The following is a 23366-nucleotide window of genomic DNA, read 5'->3' as shown; positions in this document are numbered from 1 at the left end:
TTACTTTATATAAAAACAATACTATTTTATGTAAGTAGTGGCAATAAATAAAATTATAAAAATTAGTGAAAATCGTAATCACAAACTTTAAACGTGAAGATCAAAGTTCTTTGGTTACAGTTGTTAATTTAACTTTTTTTAAGTGGGAGTATCGTCTTATTACATTATAAATAAAACGATTTAAATTGGGATGTAACGCAAGAATGGTAGCTGCTTAGCCTGTTGACAAAATTCTTTATTAGTCCAGTCATCTTAGTCAAAATTAGGTGAATATCTTGGAAATTGAGATACCCACCTATAATTTCGTATAAACTTGTATTTTTACATTCCAAAACTTGTCTCAAGATTCACACATGATGACCACAACTTAAAAAGTCAGAGGTCAAAAATCATAAAAATCGATTTTTTGTTTAAAACTCGTTTCCTATGGATTACTTGTACTCCTACTCTAAATAGTAACAACTCCACGTAGACATTATATAGACAGCTTTACATTGTGCTCTCGACATTGCTAAGTCACATGGACAAAAAACGTGTGATTACTTTTGATCAACCCCTCTACTCTCAAGCACGTGAAATGGTAACTGCTTTTAAAATTAGGAGGATTTCAGGAGACAAGGAAGCTGTCGGTGAAATATATGCAAAGAATTCTGTTGACAATTTGCTCAAGTTCCTTTATTCAATGCAATTGTGTCTCCAGAATGCTATGGAATTAAATTAAATAAACATAATGTCCAATTTTAAAATGTCACCTTTCACCTTTAATGAAATAAATTAAACCATGTATTTTTTAAACTATTTATTTGACATAAAATTTTTTACAATATACAATACAATCATTGCCTTGTATAAAAACAATGCCATTTTTAAGTAACTAGTGACAAAAAAATAAAATTATTTACAAAAATCAGAGAAAATATACTATAATATATCAACAATTTCGTAATCACAAACATTCAATGTGAAGATGAAATTTATGTGGTTATGGCAGTTAATTTAACATTTTTCAGTAGAAGTATTGTCCTATTACATTATAAATGAAAGCGAGTATTATATATTTTCAGTGGATAAGGCAATGCTCCATAAAAAAAAAACAAATAAAATCGGATCAAATTTTTTTCCACATAAATAACAATATAAATAAATTATTTAACGTTAAATAAATATGACCAATTGGTGTAAAATTATAGAAAATATCATTTAAATAGGTATTTTGTAAAATATACAGTATAAAACATAATACAAATGGAATATATCGACGTTCATGTATATTCCACATAAAACAACACTGTAAACAATAATTAACTGACAATAACTGAGACCTGCTCAGGGGCTATTTTCACTTTGTAGTCTATTTAACCCATAACACAAACTTGACTCACTAAAATTAAATTTAAAGGACAAGCTTTTAAGTTGTTATCAATTTAAAAATCTATTAAATTAAATTGTACACATTGATTTGCTGTTACGCGCTTAATTGAGCTTCCCTCTTCTTTCTTGCCGCCACTGCGGCCACCAAAGCTGCACCTCTACCACTGCCGTCTTCTGATAACATTAACTGGAACTGTAACAAAAATAAAATACAATTAATCATAGTTGCCTTAGGTAGAACGAATAAAATATTTACTTTGATATTGGGGTCGCACAGCTCTGTCATTTTTTCTACCATTACATCATGGACAGTTGGATGGAACCGATAAACTGAACCGTCAACACCAACAGTCACATTGGGCTTGCCCATTTTGTGGAGCAAGGCCACCAGACCTGCAGACACCAGATGCGCAGCCCTCCTCGAAATACATTCGCAAATGTATCTCAGGTTGATGTAGTCCTGTTCTGTGGCGTGTTTCAGGCCCAACTCCTCGCAGATCATCGACACGTTGTTGAAGGTGCCCGGTGCGTCTGATTCGATCTCCGACACGTATTTGGTGTAGAAGTTGTCCCGTTTGCTGATCAGATCGGAACCTTTGCCGCCGAACATGAGACCTTCTTTAATCAATTTTACGGTTACCAGTCTTACTAATTCTCCCATGTACATTCCTGAGATCATCTTTTCTTGTCTGAAATTCAATTATGATTAAAAATTTGACTAGGGGTTTTGGGGTTGAGTGCTTACTTTTGTGTGCCGACATTAATAGAGTTTCTGTCAATTTCTTCGTCGTACTCAGTTCTAATGTAGTCCAAAGCGCCATCGTCTCCAAACGCACCCCATTCAGTATTGATCAAAACCTCCCCAGAACCCATATCTTCTTCATCAAACAACTCGGCATTTGCTTGTTTCTCTACGTAACAGCTGTTACTACCCGTGCCTAAAATGAGAACAACATATTTCGAGATTGTTCCTTAATTCTAGTGGCATCAAATTAACTTTGTTTGGTACCATTTGTGTTAAAAATTGTGCCGAATCACTCTGCGGGTGTAAATGCTTAGCTATTCTAACATATCAAACAAAGCTCATGGATAATTGTAAGAAAGACAGTCATTCAATGAGTATTTGTGAAGAATAGGAGAACTAATTAGAAGCCATTCAATGAATGACTGTCATAGTAATGAAGATGAAAATGTGAACCTACCAATGATCAAACCTATGCCACAATCGTGGTTTTTCCATGCACATGACATAAGTGTTCCTGTTGTGTCGTTTAAGATCGCACATACGTCTATTTTGACATCCTGTAAGAAAAGAATAAAACCATGCATAAACTAAAAGCAAAAGGAGACAGCACTAAAGTGGCGAAAAACTCCAACATGCTCAACAAGTGCTTTCTATTCTAAATTGGTGTAAATTTAATCTGTAGGACATGCAGCTGTTGGTGTGCATTGTTTCCTACACTCACCAATAATGGTGCCTATGTAACAGTTATGTTTGTAAAAGGCGCACGACATTAGTGTGCCTGTAGAGTCGTTCAGTATTGCCATTAATGATATTTTTGCCTGCAATGGAATTTTAAATTGTACTCGATAACAAAGTAATCATAGGATATAATTCAATGTAAAAATTTGTGGAGTAATATGGAAATATATCAGGAAATTGCATTTAAATATAATAACGATAAAAATAATGTATTTAATGAAGGTTTTAATAATGACACAATACATATCTATTAGTGGAATTGTAATTAATGCCCACATTGTTCAATTGAATTAGAATAAATGTATCCGTCGCCGTAGCTGTACAAATTACTGTGATGTAATTACCGGCATCTTGAGAAATTACGTTTAAACAATTAATAGCGTCACACAGAAGGTCGTCCTAAATTAAAACGGAATGTTTAACAACCTTTAAAGAGTTTTACGTGTTAGAGCATCCGCATGTTAATATATATGTTTATGACTAAATGATGAAGCACTTACACCTCTTCTTTCAATCGCATCCTCGAGTAGCTTGACGACATCTTCGCCTTCGACACCGGAACACTTGAACCCTTTGGTCCACCGTTGGAGGATGCCAACGGTCAGACCCTTCTGTATCAAGGGAAAACTGAAGGTGAAGCCGAGAGGCAACACTTCGTTTTCGATGCCCTCCTCCTTGACAAAGGTGTGCATACACTCGGCAATGTGATCAAACAGTTGTTCGCCGGTTCCCACCATGATGTGTTGAGGGATGGCGAAGATTTTGGAGTTCATCTCGCAGTGCTCGCCGTCCAGTTCCACGCACAGGACACGGAAATTGGTGCCGCCCAAGTCCAGGGCCAGAAACTTGCCCTTTTCTAAAATTTCTTTACAGTCAGAACGATTCAAAGAGGATGATTGACAAACATTTACCTTGGCCATTGGGCAGATCTTGTACGTATGTGGGGAAACATTTGACGATAGAGGTTGGGTTCGTTGCCTTACCCAAGCCCCTGTTAAGATGATCCGTGAAAACCTCAATGTATCTTCTCAGTTTGTCGTTGTCTAAGACAAATTCTTTTAGACGTTCCTTTACCTGTAATAAAAAATATAAATAAGATTTATTTGAAAATTTATTTAATAAATTACGTAGTAAATGTCGTATATTATTGTTATTTTATAATTACACGATAACAGGAACAAACATTATATTTTAAATTTTCGACTCGTAACTACAATAAATATTTTACAACCATTCGTTTACATGTAAGTTATTAATAATATTTTGCGTCGATAATAAAACAATACAAGGTGGTATTAGACGTGGAATTTAAATATTTACAAAGCGTTCTAAAGTATAATTATTTTGACTAAATTTTATAATTAAACAGTTTCAAATATTTGTAAACTATGGTATAATCAATTGTAATATTGTTATATTTACAGTGCCTTGATATATTTGCGTTTTTACTTTTATGCAAATTAGTCTCATATTTAATTCCATTACGTTTGGAAATGCCAACTTTTATCTTTATTATTCCATGAAACATTTGTTCGTAATCCATTGACCTTCCTTTGATAAACAAAATTCACCTGCACTATTTTGCAATCTTTCTAGGTGAATTGTGTGTCATATCTCCTTTCTATATTTGGATTTAAAAAATTAAAAATTAGTTAAAATTTTTAAGTAAAATTAAGTCAAGTCGTAAAAAAGTGACTGTATTTAGAGTTTATATTGAAAAAGCAAATTTGAACAAAAATGTATGTAACCTTGAATATTGCAAGCTATACTAGAATAAATTGAATCATTATCAGTATGAAAAACAACCAGGTACAAATAATTGTCAAAATAAAGGCAAAGTTGTTCAGTGAGTTTTATAATTTATATGTAAAATAAAATTTGCATTAGGCATGTTGTAACATTAGTATATTTCAAATCATACTAGGTGGTATTAACGTTTGTTTAAAGGTTAAATAAACAATCAAACAAACAGTTATAGCGTCGGTAAGATTTAAAAAATGCTAAAAGTTGTTTTTTGGAAGAAAGTCGACACATCCAATTAGATCAATGGGAAGCCATGTGGTCCGAAACTGTAAGAAGTTCTCGTCCGCAACACACCCCCAAACCGGACCAATTCGCACACTCGAATCAGACACGCCAAGCCCTCGCCCACCTACCTTTTGATTAGGACAGTTGTTAATTCTGTAGCCCATTGTCAGCAAGGCCCCGTTTTCTAGTCACGCCAAAAAAACTATTACTGATTTACAAAAAAAGCTGGTGAAACACTTCCAGCGCCGACAACACACAGATTATCACAGTAAGGTTGAAACTGAATTGGAAACTTGCGCGTTCACGAGGAGCCCGACATCGGTTACGCTTTGGAGGGGAGGCGCGGGGACTTTCCCCTCGGCGAGCCTTTGAACCGGAGCCGACGATTGGTCGGCTCCAGAGGTGTGCCAGCGATGCCGATGTGAATGTCACCGGCTACGTCACGGGGACTTGGGCCCCTTTCGGCACGTGCTTCTGCCCGCGCTTCTCGAATCTGCTCGGCATCACGTTTACCGCATATTGCACCATGCCGAGCCGACGTTGGGACAACCCAACAAGGTGACTTTGGCCACTGTCATTGCCTCAAACTGATCAGCAAGGATGACGTTCTTCGAGGAAGATTCTGGTTGGATTCCGTTAAAGGAAACCGGAGGAATTTTCGTGGAAGATTGCACAAGAAGTGTCACCTTGAAATTGATCGAGAAGATTGAGTCCGTCGTGTTATTAAAGCTTTCATTTTTGATTAAAGAACATTCAAGTAACTGTTCCGAATAAGATTGCACAAGAAATGTGTAAAACTATTAAAATTAGTTCTTGGAATGTTTTGTTTTATCTGATTAACAGCACGTATTTCGAATGCTAAATTAAGGGAAAGGATATTGTTTCAGTTAAGGATAAATATCCATTGAATTATCAGCTTTCATTTATAATTAAATATCATTGGATCAAAACCAATGAAACATCTGACCGTTTCGAATAAAAGTGTAAAAGAAGTGTCCAACATTATTAAAATTAGTTTTTGAAGTTTTTGATTTTAATCTGATAAACAGCACGTACACCTAATCTCATAATGGGGAAAAAGAGATTGCGCCAGTTAAGGTAAATATCCATAAAACATTCGAATAATTGTTTCGAATAATATTGCAAAAGAACATCCAAAACTATTAAAATTAGTTCTTGGAGCTTTTGATTTCAATTGATAGCACATAATATACGAAATTATTATAAATATACTTATATTTTGTTTATAAAAAAATTAATAGAAACATTTTTAGTATATAAAAATGACAATCCTATTTACAGATTAGTAAGAAATCATTACTCACATACATACTTAAATAGATATCATTTAAGTATAGTAAAGATTAGTAGGAAATCATTACTCATTTTCCCTTTATTCTACATGCAGAGATAAAAATTAACGTAATAGTTTTTTACATACACTAATTTAATGGCCAAGTTATATTTAAATAATTTTACAGGTACCAATATTTTGTTAGTAGCGGCAACATGTTATTTAAAAAATGAAAAGTAAATTGGAGTGAGTAGAATAAATATATGTCTTTGTTATGGATTCTTTTTATTTCGTTTTAAAATAGTTGTTTTAAATACATATATATGTTATATTTAACAACAACCAATTTAGCCAGAAAATATAGATACATATTTCAAAATATTTAATAAAAATTAAAAATACTTAAGTTGACAAAATCTGTTTGATGTTACTTTATTGATCAACATAAAATTGGACAATAAATTGCTCAAATTCTGTATACTAGGATAACTATAAATCTTGATTCTGGAATCTTTTAGATAGGTGTTAAAATAGTGATTTTTAATACATCGATATATTTAACAAACAAAAAAATTTGGTCTGAAAATATAGATATTCCATGGATATTAAAAATTAAAAATACTTAAATTAACAAACTTTGATGTCACTTTATTAACCAACATAAAATTGAACAATAACTATAAATCTGGGTTCTGGAATTTTTTAACTTGGTTTTAAAAAAGTGATTTTTAATACATCGATATATTTAACAAAAAACCAATTTTGTCTGAAAATATAGATATTTCAAAATATAATATCAATTAAAGATTAAATATACTTAAATTAACAAACTTTGTTTGATGTCACTTTATTGATTAATATAAAATTGGACAATAAATTGGTCAATTTCTATATTTCACGATAACTATAAATTTGGGTTTTGGAATCTTCTAATTTGGTTTTAAAATGGTGGTTTTTAAAACTCAAAAATTGATTTATTGCCTGAAATTAAAAATATTTCAAAATATAATAGTTATTAAAATTTAAAAATATTCAAATTAACAAACTTTGTTTGATGTTACATAAATATTTAACTACAATAAATTTAGGCTGAATTAAGGATATTACAAAATATAATATCTGTTAAAAATTAAAAAAAAACTCAAATTGACAAAATTGGAAAATAAATTGGTAACCTAGAATAGTTATAAATTTTGGTCCTAGAATCTTTTAATTTGGTTTTAGAATAGTGGAATAGCAGAAATATGTAAAAACAACCAATTTATCTTGAAATTAAGGATATTTCAAAATATAATAGTTATTAAAAATTAAAAATACACAAATTAACAAATTTTGTTTGGAGCTACTTTATTGATCAACATAAAATTGGACAATAAATTGGTCAATTTCTGTATTTCACGATAAACATAAATCTGGGTTCTGGAATCTTTTAATTTGATTTTAAAATAGTGATTTTTAATACACAAATATTTAACAACAATCATGTTACCCTGAAATTAAGAATATTTCGAAATATAATAGTTATAAAATTTAAAAATATTCAAATATTTAACAACAATCAATTTAGGCTGAAATTAAAGATATTTCAAAATATAATATCTGTTAACCAAATTTTGTTTGACGCTACTTGAACTTTTTTTATATTACTTGACTAGTAAGTTAATTATTAAAATAATTCTGTACTGATTACATTAAAGAAAACAATACACCGATTTTCCCAACCGCAATTTGCAATGTTGACTGAGTTACTAATGTTATTAATACATACTGGGATTTACAAGAAAGTTTCCAAGTGGGAACGGTGAATCAGTGAGGTTTTCAGCCCGATAAACTGTGTAGTTTGTCCGCGAGCTTAAATCAATAGAATAAGAAAGCGTACGTGAAATGCATCACGTTCGACATAATAATGGAATAACTGTCACTAAAGAAGTGCAAAAAATCAAATTACTAATATACAAAATGGAATGATTAATTTTAAGTCAAAAATGATCCGTCAATTTTCGTATCACTCGTTTTTTACATGTCTCGACTATTTTTTATTAAGTACAAATGACTTGCGTCAATTCGATGTTAGAGACATCATGTTACACACACGAACTCAACGTCAAGATCTAAATAATTCAAAGCATTTATCGTTCTATTGTTTCCGTTTTTAATTATTATCATTCACACCATACGATAAGTAAGTGCTATTATTAAGTACCAACATTTCAAGATATATCTGGTTCCAATAAAAATGTTATGTAACATTGTAAATTTTAATTTTGGTTGGTTAAACATAACAACTAATTCAGAAATGGAAAGCCGCAATGATTAAAAATAAATTATGGCATTATTTATGCAAATACATGCACACCACAAAACTGAATATCAATTCGATGGCTGGATATAATTTACACCACTTATCAGTTAGTTATTGTTTGAAAGAATAGCGATTTAGCGATTATTTAATTAATTAATATAAATATTAATTAATCCGTCCACATTTGAGATAATGTCATCAATATAATTGGAATGACTAGAGGATTACTGTATGTTGCGTAGATAATCAACAGAACGTCATTAATAAGTATATTTTTGAACTGCATCATCAACTCGATTTGTAACACATAAACAATAACCCACACCTCTTTTACAAAAAAATCGAGCCTGAGGTATCGAAGGAAGTGAAATATGAAAACACGCACGTTGTGTGGCGTCTGAAGCGCATGTCTTCGGACACACCTTCCATACGAATTCCTGCTTTCATGATGTAACAGCGCGCAGTTATTCATCAGAAATCCCGCCGGGGCCGTATGTCACTTCCCGTTCCCGTGACTGTGGCACATGACTGGTATGACGTTCCACCAGAAGTGTTTAATTGGTCCTTAAGTACAATTGGTGCGGCCCGTTTTTCCAGTTTTAATCGAAACATCCTTGTGTTTGAGATGTAAACAAAAATCTCTCGCCGTTTTATCTGCGTTTTAAGTATTGTCGTTCAGTAATACGACATTTCGACAACAAAACGTAAGACGTAATTGAGTAGCACGTTTATGCTAATAAACGTGATCACTCGTTGTGGACACATAATTTATATACTAATTTTTCCGTAGATTAGCAAATTGGGAGTTCAAAACGATTGTCAACAATTGCATAATATTTTGATGACACTTTTTTTGAACGTGTAATTGAGACTTTAATTATTTTCTGTAATCACATCACGGAAATTCAATTAATTAATGCTTCTCCATTGCAAGGACGTATTGAGGTTGAAATTGTACCATGTAATTATTTTGATACATTTTAAAATTGATTTTACAACGATACCGGCTAAATATAGAGACTTACATCTGTTTTAGCATCGTAATTATTTTCATTTCCTCAGTTCATTTTTGAATTTTATGTTCGTGTTCGTAATTGTACTAATATATATTGTCAATAGAACATTAAGAGCTCCTTTCAAATTGGGAACGAAATTCTGATATGTACCGCTAAATATTTACACATTCAGTGTGGTCCATTTAAAAGGAATACACTCCGTAACTTGATTTTAATAAAAAAATAAATAACTTAAAAGATTAAAAGTAAAACACTCAGTGTACAGTGATGACAAAAGAAATAGCACTCATTACTATATTACTATTTCTTTAAATTAAGAAATGCACAATAATTTCTAAATAATCTTACTATATTCCTCCTACAATTATTTATTTAGTGTCTATACAAAATAATTTCTACTTTCTACTTATCCCATTTCATATAAATTTGATGGTTTTAGTGTTTTAATAGAGATTTTATGTCATTTCATAAGTTTTCAAAAGGAATTAGATCCTAACTTTGCGGTTGCCAATAGAGAACTTCAACATGATTGTATTTTAAACAATTTTGAACATCTTTGGACAGCTTCAAGTCATAATCATGTATAAAAATCCATATAACTGATAAATTGATTTACCATTCTATAGAATTTGGATTCATCGATCCAAAGTATTCTTCGCCAAAATTTAGCAGAATAATTAGTATTTGTATATGTTTGTGTAAACTCAAGTTTTGTTCGAATATTCATATTCAAATATTACTTAACTGATATATAAGTAAGTAAGTTGTAAGTTTTGTTCACTCTGTCACGTCTGATTCATCCTACTAAACACATTGATATTGTATGACTTAATACATTTTTTATTTGCATAGAAGACAAGGAAGGATTTCGTTTACTGATTCTTCCAACTTGTCTGTCTATAAAAGGATGTTTTCTTATTGTATTTTCAATTGGATGTGTTATTTCATATTTAATATTAATAACATAAACCATTTTCGGGAGCACATTAAATTTTTAGCAATGTCAGCAATATTTAAACCTTGATGTTTCATGTTAATTATTTTTTTCCTCTTCTGTGGAGTGTAATATTTTTTTCTTATGTGTCAAAAATAACCTATATAATAGTGAAATATATTTTTTATACTGACCGGACAATATTTGAATTAAATAATTTTAAAATATATAGAATATTTTTAGAGTAAAAAATTGATTTGGATAATTTTTATGAAAGAAAATTCTCAATACCTTTTAAATGGAGAGATGAATAAAACGAACTTTAATGAACGTGATCTTGTTATAAACTAAATCATGCCATAAAATGTACAACATTTCTGAAAGTATCAGATATTGACTTGAGGTGTTTGTTCAATATTAATATACTGATTGTTAAAATATCTCTGAAAATCCAATTTATTGGCAGCCATTTATGTATTATACGTAAGTATTTTACGTCAAAGTAGACAGCATATTTATTTTTAAGTTATTTGAATGTATCTAACATATACATGTTTGTAAACAAGCTTTATTTTTTAGTTATTAGAATCAAAAGTTATTAGAATATCGACGAAAAATGGACCAGAAACTCATTGGACAATAAGTTGTTCTGTATTACAAGTAACATCGATAATTTGATGGTCTCAAAATTGGACAATAAATTGTTTTGTATAAAACAGTTGTAAAAATAAATAAATTTGAAATTTGGTGCTAAGAATTAAATTGTTTGTGAGAACTAATTCGTTTAGTTACTATCTTATATTCTCATTGTGACATTTCATTCTATTGTTTACTTAACCACAAGAAATAAGTTCATTAGTTTAAATTCTGTCAAAATTTTATGAATATGCAATATTCATGAAATTTGGTATGTACCCAATTAGAAGGATGATAAAATCAATGAAGACCTTAGACGAAAAAATAATTTTGACAAGTAAAAAAAAAAATGTTGCAGAAGCTCTTAGAGGAATAGAAAACAATTTCTGTGGTATGCATAGAATTATTGTCCATTTTTTGAGCTAGCAAAATCAAGTTATATTATTAAAATATTACGGGGCAGTTTCTATCTTGGAGTGTCCAACATTGGGAAAGTAATTATTAATTAATCAATACGCAATCTATAATAATCGTATCGATAAGATAAACTTTTAACGGAATGTTTTCCAAAACAGTGTTTTCATGGATCAATTCTTAAGTTCCTCTAAATATATTACATATTCCATGGTGTGCAGAGGGTTTTTTATTGACCATCTTTTGAATTAGTTAAATCGTTTTATAAATCAAAATGTTACGAGGCAGTTTCTACCTTAATGGAGTATGCAAGTCCAACAATTGCATGTTATTATTTAATCAATACTCGATCTATGATAATCGTATTGATAAGATAAGGTTTTAGCGGAATGTTTCCCAGAACAGTGTTTTCATCGATCAATTCTTAAGTTCCTCCAAATATGTTACAAATTCCAGTAATGATAACCTTCAATCGACATTGCAAATCAGGTGTGCGTCACCGTTTTGTGAATTTACGTAGAAATAAAATAAACATTTATGAAACTGATATGCAAAATAAATCATGAGCTAATGTGTAAATGTATGATTGTTCGCTTAAATGTATTGTTTTGAATGGATGGTAGCTTATGTGATTGTAGCTACAAAAAATGACAACGTTTACTAACAATTATCCTATTATCAACGATGACTGTATGTTAGTTTAAATTCTAATACTCATGGTTAATTAGAATTGAACAAGGAAAAGTCCAATTAAATGAAACCACCTTTCGTGTACCATCAATACTTGATGAGTAGAATCTTGGTTATCAAGATAAGCTGTTTCAATAATGCTTGTGCTGACTATAAAATGTGTGTTTTACTTGTATTATTGCCAATTAAGGCCTATATTTATCACAAACGTCAATATATTGCACAAGATCAGATAATCACATTTATAAACAAAAGGATTAAACATGGGGTTAATATACGCAGGATTTATCTGGTATTGTTTATCGGCGCAGAAAAAAACTTCCGCTATAATATTCAATCTGGATTTTTATTGTCCTGTTAAATATTTAATTTTTTTAATTAAGAACATTTATATTGACGGAAATATAAAAAGCGCATCATTGTTGAATCAAAATTTGAATTTGTACGCTAACGGAAGCCAGTCAATTATTATACAATGGCACGACTGCATTAGCTCATATTGTCCATGTTGTTTATGTGGGTCAAGCCATAACATGATGGTAATATAGACATTTTTAAATATCTATATGGGTTATATAAACGTTTAACGTTTTTTTTTTGGTGAAATTAAAAATTTATTTTGGCAACTGCCCCAAGTTATTCCTGGTACGGTTACAAAGTGGATCTGGTCACGTCCGTTTTTTATTTATAAAATTTACTGCAACAACTTTTGCGGCTAACACGTGAAATACCTGGAAACAATATTTGTTGAATAATTGAACGTGTTTTGAGGCATGTTTGTGATTTTTTTTAATTGAATTTAATAATGCACACCTCAATTTGTTTAATTTGTTTATAAGTTGTAAAAATAACACAAATAGTGGTTAAGCATTCTCAGAAACATATTGCTTGGCATTATTTATGATTTGACTTTATTACATTCAATAAGCGATAGATATAATTAGACTTGTAATGCTTCTCGAAAATTTATGTCACTGTTCAGGGCTGAATTTAATTAAAGATAACTTAATTCAGCTTATAAATTCAAAATAAACTAAAATGTGTACATCTCAAATGTTGATTCAGTATCATTTCAATGTTGTCGAATAAAATTCACTTGTAACAATTAATCTTAACTAGGTGATGTGTTACAGTTATTCAATGGATCAATAAACTTTGACTTTGAAACTTAAAATACATGTTTTTATACTTCAAATATTCTTAGTCATTTTTAAAGAATGTAAGAAACTTGCATATACAGAATATTAAACTAAATGTGAGGTATACCGATTGGAAAGCCTTCGATCCTACTGAATTTTGAGGGAGACATCATGAATGACAGAGGCAGTAAAAGATTCCTACTATGAAGTAAATTTGCAAACTTTTACTGTCTTTGTCGTGCATAATGTCTCTCTCTCAAAATTTAGTCGGATCAAGCGGTTTTCGATTGGTATAGTGAGATCGTAAAAACCCCCCTATTTTAAGCACAACCAACAATGTAGAAGTCGAGGATATTCTAAATCTGTCTTCATTTGTATAAATATTGATCTGTAATACTTTATTAGAATATCAATGTTTTTGGTAACAAACACTAAATATTTTTTGGTACTTTATTTAACATATTAAATCACCAAATAGAGAATAAAAATAATTTTCAAATGATGTGTTACAAAATTACCCTTTATTAAGAAATTGATGATAATGCACATACGATATTGGTTAATTCGTTGTTGTTAACTACAGGCCAAAATTAATAAGATTGATAAAATTTACATTGTTTTTATTCGACATCATCCATTGAACAGTTAACGAGTAAACAACCTCCATGTATATAAATGGGTTTCCCCTTTTATATGTATTTGTAAACATCAGTTATTAGGATTTTTATGATTTTTGTTCAATAATTATCTTATCAAATACATTATATATTGAAAATTTACTATTGTTTGTAATTTATTATAAAAATTATATGAAATGCTAAGATTTATATAAAATAATATTATATTTATCATATTTATAAAAAATGCTTCATATTTTTAATTTGAATGATCATTTATATACAACGTGCAATAAATGTGCAATTAAGAATTTTTGATACTCATGGTTAATTAATATAAATTGTCAGGTGAATAATTAAGATCGTATATCAAATTGGGAACAATCTTCTATACACTACTAAATATTTATTTATTCTGTGTGATCCAATTCAGATGGAAACAGTTCGTAACTGGTTTAATTCTAACTTGATTCTAAGGAAAAATAACTCAAAAATTAAAAAATGAAGGATATACCATTACAATTGTCTTCCGAAGACTGCTGTAACATTTTTTATACTAAAAAATGATGAAAATCGGTTGGGATAGTTTTTATAAAAAAATAAGTACTTTATTGAAACCTTTGAATAAAATATAATGCATTAGTTTATCATTAGAGAACATAGTGTAAAAATTAACATATTTAATACTAAAAAGTTGATAAAAATTGATCGGCGAAGTTTTTATGATATGAAATGTGAAAATTGTGCACACCTTAATTTGTTTAATTTGCTTATAAATTGTAAAAATAATATAGTAATAATAGTGGTTAAGCATTCTCAGAAACATAACATATACTGCTTGGCATTATTTATGATTTGACTTTATTACATTTAATAGTCGGTAGATATAATTAGACTTGTAATGCTTCTCGAAAATTTATGTTACTGTTCAGGGTTGAATTTAATTAAAGATAACTTAATTCAATTTATAAAATCAAAATAAACTAAAATGTGTACATCTCAAATGTTGATTCAGTATCATTTCAATATTGTCGAATAAAATTCACTTGTGATAATTAATCTTAACTCGGTGATGTGATTCCTAGTTATACAGTGGATCAATAAACTTTGACTTTGAGAAGTGTTAAAATATATGTTTTTATACTTCAAATATTCTTAGAAAGTTGCATATACTGAATATTAAACTAAGAGATACCTCACTCTCAACCGATTAGAAAGCCTTCGATACTACTGTATTTTGAGGGAGGCATCACGAATGACAAGGACAATAAAAGATTCCCACTGTGAAGTAAATTGGCAGACTTTTACTATCTCTGTCGTGCATGATGTCTCCCTCAAAATTTAGTCGGATCAAACGGTTTTCGATTGGTATAGTGAGGTCGTAAAAAAAGTCAAGGATATACTAAATCTGTCTTCTGTTGTGTAAATATTGACCTCTAATACTTTATTAGAATATCAATGTTTTTGGTAACAAACACTAAATACTTTTTTGGATGTTTATCTAACATATTAAACCACCAAATAGAGAATAAAAACAATTTTCAAATGAGGTGTCACAAAATTACTCTCCATAAAGAAATTATTGATAGTGCACATATGATATTGGTTAATACGTTGTTGTTAACTACAGACCAAAATTTGTAAGATTAACAAAATTTTGCATCGTTTTTATTGTTGTTATCAAGTTAACAACCTCCATGTATATAAATGGGTTTCCCCTTTTATATGTATTTGTAAACATGAATTGTTAGAATTTTTATGATTTTTATTCAATAATTATCTTATCAAATACGTTGTATATTGAAAATTTACTATTGTTCGTATTTCTTGATTCATTATAAAAATTGTTTGAGATTTATATAAAATAAAATTATATTTATAAAAAATACTGTCATATTTTTAATTTGAATGGTTATTATGCAAAGTGCAATTAAGAATTTTTGATACTCATGGCTAACTAATATAAATTATCAGCTGAATAATTAAGATCATACATCAAATTGGGAACAAAATACCACTAAATATTTATTCATTCAGAGTGCTCCAATTAAGATGAATCTAAGGAAAAATAAGTCAAAAGTTATAAAATAAAGGATTTATCAATAAAATTGTTTTTCGTATTTCTCTATCGAAGACTGTTAGAGCATTTTTTATAATAAAAACTGAGGAAAATTGATTTGAGTAGTTTTTATGATAAAATAAGTACGTCATTGAAATCTTTCCATAAAATTTCTCAAAATATCAAATATTGATTTTGACTTAATGCACTAATTTATCATTAGAAAACTTTTTATAATAAACAGTTAAGAAAAATTAATTGGGATAGTTTTTAGGGCATGAAAAGTGAAAATGTCTCAGTCAGATATAGACTTAATTTTATAGTTTAACAACAGTTTAGTGCTTATTAAAATGTTTTTGAAAGTGTATAACTGACTGATCTGATTAGAATCAGATAAGAATTAAATTACTGTGAGAACTAAAGCCTTCGGTCACTACCTGATATTCTGAATTTGATGTTTTATTCTACATTCCTACACAAAAATTTACTATTGTTTACTACAGTTTTTTTCTTAAGGGTTTCGAAAATTATATTTATCTCTTTTAAAAATATTTATAAGTATGTACGTTTAAGTAACAAAAATTATGCATATATGATATATGAAGTCTAAAAATTCACTACTTGAAACGCTTACGCAAAAAGATTATTTATGTAGGAAAATATTGGGATTTTTTTAATATGGCTAATCAATTACGTCACATTGAAAAGTAGCAATCGGCGTTAATTATTTGAAATCGCATAAACGAAGGAACGAACTATAATAGTTTCTCGAAATAAACGTAGCAAAATTTCCAGATCAATAATCCAACCACACATAGCTAGTTTCGTCGACCTACAAAAGTTTTTCAGGTCATCTGCCGGCAGTATGAGTGCCATTCCCAGAAACAGTATAAAACCGAATTGACTGCTCTTTAACATCTACATACAAATCATTACTCTACGTGCCCATCGTGGTGTCAGATTGGGAAAGGGTCTAACCGATCTACCATCTACAAGCATTCTACCATGGTGGTGGTGGTGGTGGTTGGTGCACATGAAACTTACAATGGGCGACACTCTGTTGTTCTGGGCTATTTTCTCCGTGCACATGTTCACGCCTTGGTGTCGCATCTACCCTTAGATTGACGATTCTGGAGCCCCCGGCCTGTGCTGCCGCGGCTTCGGAGTGGTGGCGGTGGAGGCGGTTTGCACGGGTCGCTCGGCGGTTCGCACTCTCGGCGGTACACGACGCGAATACCGTGACTCGGCGGCAGGAAGGACAGGACGGGGTCACCTTCAGGACGTCAGTCGTTCGTTTCGAACACACCCCCGCCAGTTTCTGGAAACGGTCAATTCACCGATGACGTCACGGCACGGGGGGTTGGTTGCGCGAGAAAGTGACCTTGAGACTCGCCTGGATGGATCGATAAACGCGTGAAAACGACTGTTTCATCAATTTATGTTGCGTCTTTGTCGTCGTTGTCGTCGTCGTCGTCGACGGTCGATGTTTTAAATTTGGGTTGTTTATTTAGGTTATTTGGGGTCGTTTGCCGATAAATTGATTCAGGGGTTATTATTACTTTGTAATCCAGTACAAACTCTTTCACGTCAGGAATCCAGATTTCCTGATTATCCACCGACAACATTCCAATCAACTTTGGAGCTTTGAATTTCGTCATTTCTATGTTACATCCATAATAAATTTGAAATAACTGTCTCTTATTTTACCCAAACTACTAATAAATAAATTGTAAAACTTTGCAAAAATGTAAAAAGATATTCACCTGGCGACTTCCCTCGATCATTAACAACGTTTAGTATTAATAAAAATCACCTGTTCGTTGTTGAACTAGAGCAAATATTTTTGCAGATTGTGTATCAATGAACTCTAGTTATTGATATTAATTAATACACCACCGATTTCGGCAAAATAGCAGTTGATCTTGCTTATCCAAATCGAAGGTCGTTTCAATTTAAATGTGAAACATGAAAATGTCAACATTTCAAAGAGTTTCGATAAAAATAGTTAATTAGAGGCGACTTTTAGTTTATTAAAACCCATAAAATTCGTGTCCTGAACATAGTATTAGGCAACTTACTGCTAAATGTGACATAATCTTACCTGAAATAGAAAATAATACGGTATAAAAAAAGGAATTATTTAATTAAAAAGTCGTAGAAATGATAAGAAATATATGTCTCCTTGAATTATATATATTCTCTATACTTTGCTTTTTATCTGACGAAATGCAAACGAGTTGGTTTCCAACACTAGAATAATTAAGTTCATAAAGAATTTATTTTAACGTAAATTATGTATTTATTTCGCAATCATATTAATAATGTCACAGCTCTTAGTAACAAAAAAATAAATTACAATTACAATAAGTATTTCTTAATATATTATTATTATTATATTATATTACTAGGTGGGGTGAAAAGTAACCTTCTTGTCCACCAAAATGCGCTGCTATAGCAAAAAAGGTTATGATGCCTTATAGTCCATTCATATTTAGGCCGACTTGTTAAATTTCAGAGCGATACAGCCCTTAGTTTTGTTTTGACAGCTGATTTTTGGTTACGTGTTTGGCATGATGATTTTCGTTCTCTCATAAAATATCACTTTTTTAAGATACAACACGGCGAAGGAATCAAAAGAAAAGTTGGATAAATATTATGAGGCTAATACTCCTTGAGATTACACCATGAAATATTGTTTCGAAAGTTTCATGATGGCTAAAACTCCACTGTCGACGAAGTCCGTAGCGACAGACCTTCTGATGGGATTGTCATGGCATACTCTTCGTGGACTACCTCGAAAAAGAAAAAGCCATCAGCAGCGTATTACTGCGCATTATTGGAGCGATTGAAGGCCCAAATAGCTGAGAAACGCCCTCACATGAAGGGGAAAAAATTGTTTTTGCAAGCTCCAATTGCTTCCCATCCACCTTATTTGCCAGATTTAGCTCCATCGAACAATTATCTCTTTCCAAACCTCAAGAGATGGCTCATCAATAAAAAATACAGCTCGCAGAGGAGTATTTTGCAGACTTCCCAGAAAATTACTTTTCGGAAAATATCAAAAAGTTAGAGAATCGGTGGAATATGTATATCGATTTGAAAGGGGACAACATTGAATAAAATAAAAAAAAATTGTTTCATTCCCAATGAGGTTACTTTTCACCCCATCTAGTAGAACCAAATTCTATTGAATTATAAATCTTTAAAATATACATTTCTTAATTATTATTATTACAGTTACATATAAATATCGTGTCTGAATCTCGTGCACGACTTTGAGATTATTTTACATTCCTAATATGACATTTTGATAACGACTTTAGATAAATATTTTATAGGTGCCAAATAATGTGCATTCTCTAGCCGTTTCCTTAGTATATTTTGTTACTATACAAAAAACATCGATTGTAGAATTATTACTAAACGCATTTAAATTGATATAGCTGATAATAAAATACTTGTCATTTTTAATTGAGACAAGAATAAGACTGGAGATTTACAGATAAATAAAAAGTTAAAATTAAACTGACTTGCGGATTTTAGTGACACTGTGCACTATTTTTATCTAATCGAACATTACATAAAATTAGTTATTATTTATAACAAGTCCAAGTTTAAGGCCAACATCATAATAATCTAAACCTAATTAATCATTTAATGAGTGATTGGTGCAAAATAAAAGTAAGCAAATTATATTTACTTTGCAGTTCACCTTTAGGTGTTAGTCTATAATTCAAACTAACACACTTATCTGATTTATCTGATTAATTACAGTTAAACATAATTTGTTTTTTTTTGTAAAGTAACATCGACCTGTGATCACCTTGAGTAGCTCGTGCATTATTTTTGAACTGCAGACTAACTTAAAGCCATGATCCATATTTCAAGGCAACAATTCACTCTACAAGCAAGATGAATTACTCATAATTAGTTATTTTGCGTTATATGATAAATAATAATACCACGTCCTTGCTATTGAGAATTAATTTCAAAACAGAACATTTTGGGGACAGGAAGTATGTGGTTTATTTCCTATTTTCAATGCAATTATTTTTAATAACATATATTTATAATCAATTATATAGTTATTTGATATTTGAAAACCTTAAAAAAATATTTATATATAATTGTCATGAATAAATTGGAGAAACAATTTATATTATTCGACAAAACATAAAACATCAGGTAATATGTAACGATTAATTTCGGTTCTTTAACCCTATAGAAAAATATATTTACAATAATTAATTTATTGACAACCGGTTTTAACATTGAATATATCCTTGTCCAAATTAATATTCATAAATTTATTTCCTTCCGGAACTGCAAAATATTTAAATAATATTTGCCAGGCCTTGACACTTTCATTAAAGAAAAACATTATTACAAGTTAATTTTTACCAATGGTAAGTAACCTTAAAATGACCTCTAATCAAACAGGTTAATTATTTTTATAAATATTAAATTGGTAGATTAGATAGGTATTCTTTGCAAAATTTGCGCCTGAGGTTATACAACCCATACATCAGCTGAACAAACGATTCAATAAATTTGAGTGAAGGTCCTTTTCATTAGCGTACGGAATTATATAATTCCACAGTTTGTAATTAATTCATTACTACGCATTTAAGAAACGTTCGGAAGTAATGAATTATTAATTACAAAATTCTTAGAACCTAATTCATACATGTTTTGGTTGGAAAATTTTTTCAGCAACGCACTGAAATATTGCGCAGTTTAAACTCATCGGTTTACTTTATATTTATATTTTTTCTAAAATTCAACGAATTTTTAAATTAAATACTTGGCACAAATTGGCATTTCTTGTCCGTCTATTTATATATCTTAATTAATAATTCAAAAATAAAAGTTCAGCACAAATAAACTTTAAAATAAAAAGTGACTGAATTTCGGTTTTGCACAATTGATTAATATAAACGACCTTGTTTGTTGCCAAATGTTTTATGTTGTGATTACTTTCTCAATTTATTACGTAAAACCTCTTCGTATTAAACCATCTAAAAAATGGGAATGTCCAATTCACGAAATTATTTAATTGGTTTTCGCATGTGACACTGTTTAGTTTATTTTTAAACGGCCGGTTAAGGTTGTTGACTTTTTCTCTTTCTGTTTTGTTACTACAAAAATGATCCATTGATTCATTTAAAAAAGAAAAGAATTTGACTGACTTGTTGTTTTAATGTTTTTTAGAAAATAAAGAAAATATTTATTTTTGTAATTAACGTTTAATTATAATGTTATTAATATACAACATTTTTTAAATTAAGTTTTTTTTTAATTATGGGAATCCCGATTATTTAATGTGATTCTAATATTTATTAATTGATGGGTAAAACCAAAACAAGTTTTTTATTTAATTAAAATGTTATAAAAGTATATTACTTCCTAGTGTAATTAGTGAAAAATCTACTAAGATTGTTTTCTAAGTTATAAAATTAGGCAGTTACTTAAAACGTGTCATAAATAATAACAAAACTTATTTACTATATATTTTTTAACTAATATTATTAAATCAAATTTATTATTAAATCAAGTTTAATTTCAATATTTAAAATTATTAAATTGATGTGTCGCATACAATTAATTTTAGAATTAAGATTACTTTAAATAAATTATTTATTTTTATTTTATCAATATGTTATCTTATTTTATGGGATAAGAACACTTAATTTAATTAAACTCTATATTACCTTTTAGCAATAAGTTATTGTATATTAAATAAATCAAAATTTTTTCAACATAGTAAATTCCATCAAAATCAATATTTTGAACATTAATTTTAGAATTGTGTATAAGTTAGCTTAGTTAGAATTTAAAATTTAATTAAGGCTTACATTGACTTTTAATGTTAATCTATTGTCTATTGAATCTATCGAATGAATCAAAATTTTGCCAACATAATAAATTTAAATTGCGCATTTTATTCAATGTATTGTAATTAATTTTAAAATTAAGAATACTTTAAATAAATTTAACTGAATTTAGTTTAGTACTTCTTAGCAAGTCTATTGAATGAATCAAAATTTTGACACCATAATAAATTTAAATTCAAATTGTACTTAAAGTATTGTTACTATTTAAGTTCTTCTACTAAGTGGCCCCTTTGAAACAAATGCGTATTAATAAAAGTGCCGTTTAAATTGTATGTGACCATTTGATTGACGTGTTACCTCGCTAGAAACATCGAAGTCGTTAACTGGCACATATCGGTTGTACTCGATGCGTCCCAATTCGTTAATATTGTTGTAAACGTTCTCCACCTTCATCGTACGCCAGCAATAACCAACCGAAGAACGTAGTACAGTCAACGTCGACTAACAAAACACTACTAAATGTTTCGGTGCTACTAACTGCTGTTAACGACTGGACACATATGTCCTAAGGCACCAACAAATTCTTTCAATGATTTTCCATCGTCACAATTTTATTAGATGCATTCGTTGACAACAGCCGTCCCCCCGTCCCGTAAAACCACATATTTACTTATCAGTATGAAGGTAATTTATGGGTTTCATTAAGAAGCATTTTTGTGGTCTGTAGTGCAGTTAAATTAACGTTTATGTTAAATTATTGAACGCCGTGACCTTCGCTTAATTTTATAATTATTGTCTCGTTTCAAATGAACAGATGTGCTGATTAGTTTTCGGGAACACTAAGTTTAAATAATATGATGTATTTTTGTTTACAACAATCATTGTTTGTACTTATTAAATGTAAAAATAAAATACTTACCTCTGGAGGAACTAGAAGAGCGTCTTTTGTTTCTGTGATCTGAAAAGTAATAAAATTTTTTATTATAAATTTAACCAAAATTAATTTTTAGTAAGAATATAAAAAAATATATTTTATTCAATTCATATAACCAACAATTTTGTTTTATGAATCATGATATGAATATAAATGATATACAGTGGAAGACACTATTAGATCAATTTTTTGAAATATTAAAAATTATAGTCATAACTATTTTATATAATGTAATCTGTTACTAATATTATTTTTTCTATAATAACAATCTATAATTGACATATAAAAATTACTTACCTCTGGGGGAGCTAGAGAGGCGTCTTTTTTTTCTGCGTTCTGGAAAGTAATAAAATTATCGATTAAAAATTTAACCAAAATGCACCTTTAATATGAATATAAAAAATATTTTATTCAATTCATAAAATTAAAAATTTTGTTTTATGAATCATGATACCCAGAATATAATTGATATACAGTGGGAGTCACTATTATATAAATTTTTTGAAACGTTAAAAATTATGGTCATAATTATTTTATATAATGTAATCTGTTACTAATATTATTTTTTCTATAATAACAATCTATAATTGACATATAAGCATTACTTACGTCTGG

At 29.7% G+C, this 23366-nt stretch overlaps 1 protein-coding gene across 4 annotated transcripts; it reads right to left on the bottom strand.

Moving 5' to 3' along the window:
- Positions 1-784: 784 nt before the first annotated feature.
- LOC109595413 (hexokinase type 2) lies at positions 785-22326 on the bottom strand. Of its 4 annotated transcripts, none has more exons than XM_049964515.1 (7): positions 22175-22326; positions 3766-3928; positions 3355-3710; positions 2838-2934; positions 2117-2309; positions 1628-2060; positions 785-1564 (listed from the first exon to the last, which is right to left on the bottom strand). In XM_049964515.1, exons 1-7 carry the CDS (start codon positions 22268-22270, stop codon positions 1466-1468), a joined length of 1437 nt encoding a protein of 478 aa, XP_049820472.1. In that variant the 5' UTR covers positions 22271-22326; the 3' UTR covers positions 785-1465. The 4 variants fall into 4 exon arrangements, with proteins under 4 accessions (XP_049820472.1, XP_019866322.1, XP_049820473.1 ...); XM_020010763.2 differs by lacking the exon at positions 2838-2934 and adding an exon at positions 2574-2673 and having other exon boundaries at positions 22175-22324; XM_049964516.1 differs by lacking the exons at positions 2838-2934; positions 22175-22326 and adding exons at positions 2574-2673; positions 17028-17172.
- Between the last annotated feature and the right edge of the window lie 1040 nt (positions 22327-23366).

Source organism: Aethina tumida, chromosome 3 (genome assembly GCF_024364675.1).
Source record: "Aethina tumida isolate Nest 87 chromosome 3, icAetTumi1.1, whole genome shotgun sequence".
Classification (NCBI taxonomy): Eukaryota; Metazoa; Arthropoda; class Insecta; order Coleoptera; family Nitidulidae; genus Aethina; species Aethina tumida.
The sequence above is the reverse complement of the archived record's forward strand: the minus strand, read 5'-3'. Positions and strand labels throughout refer to the sequence as shown.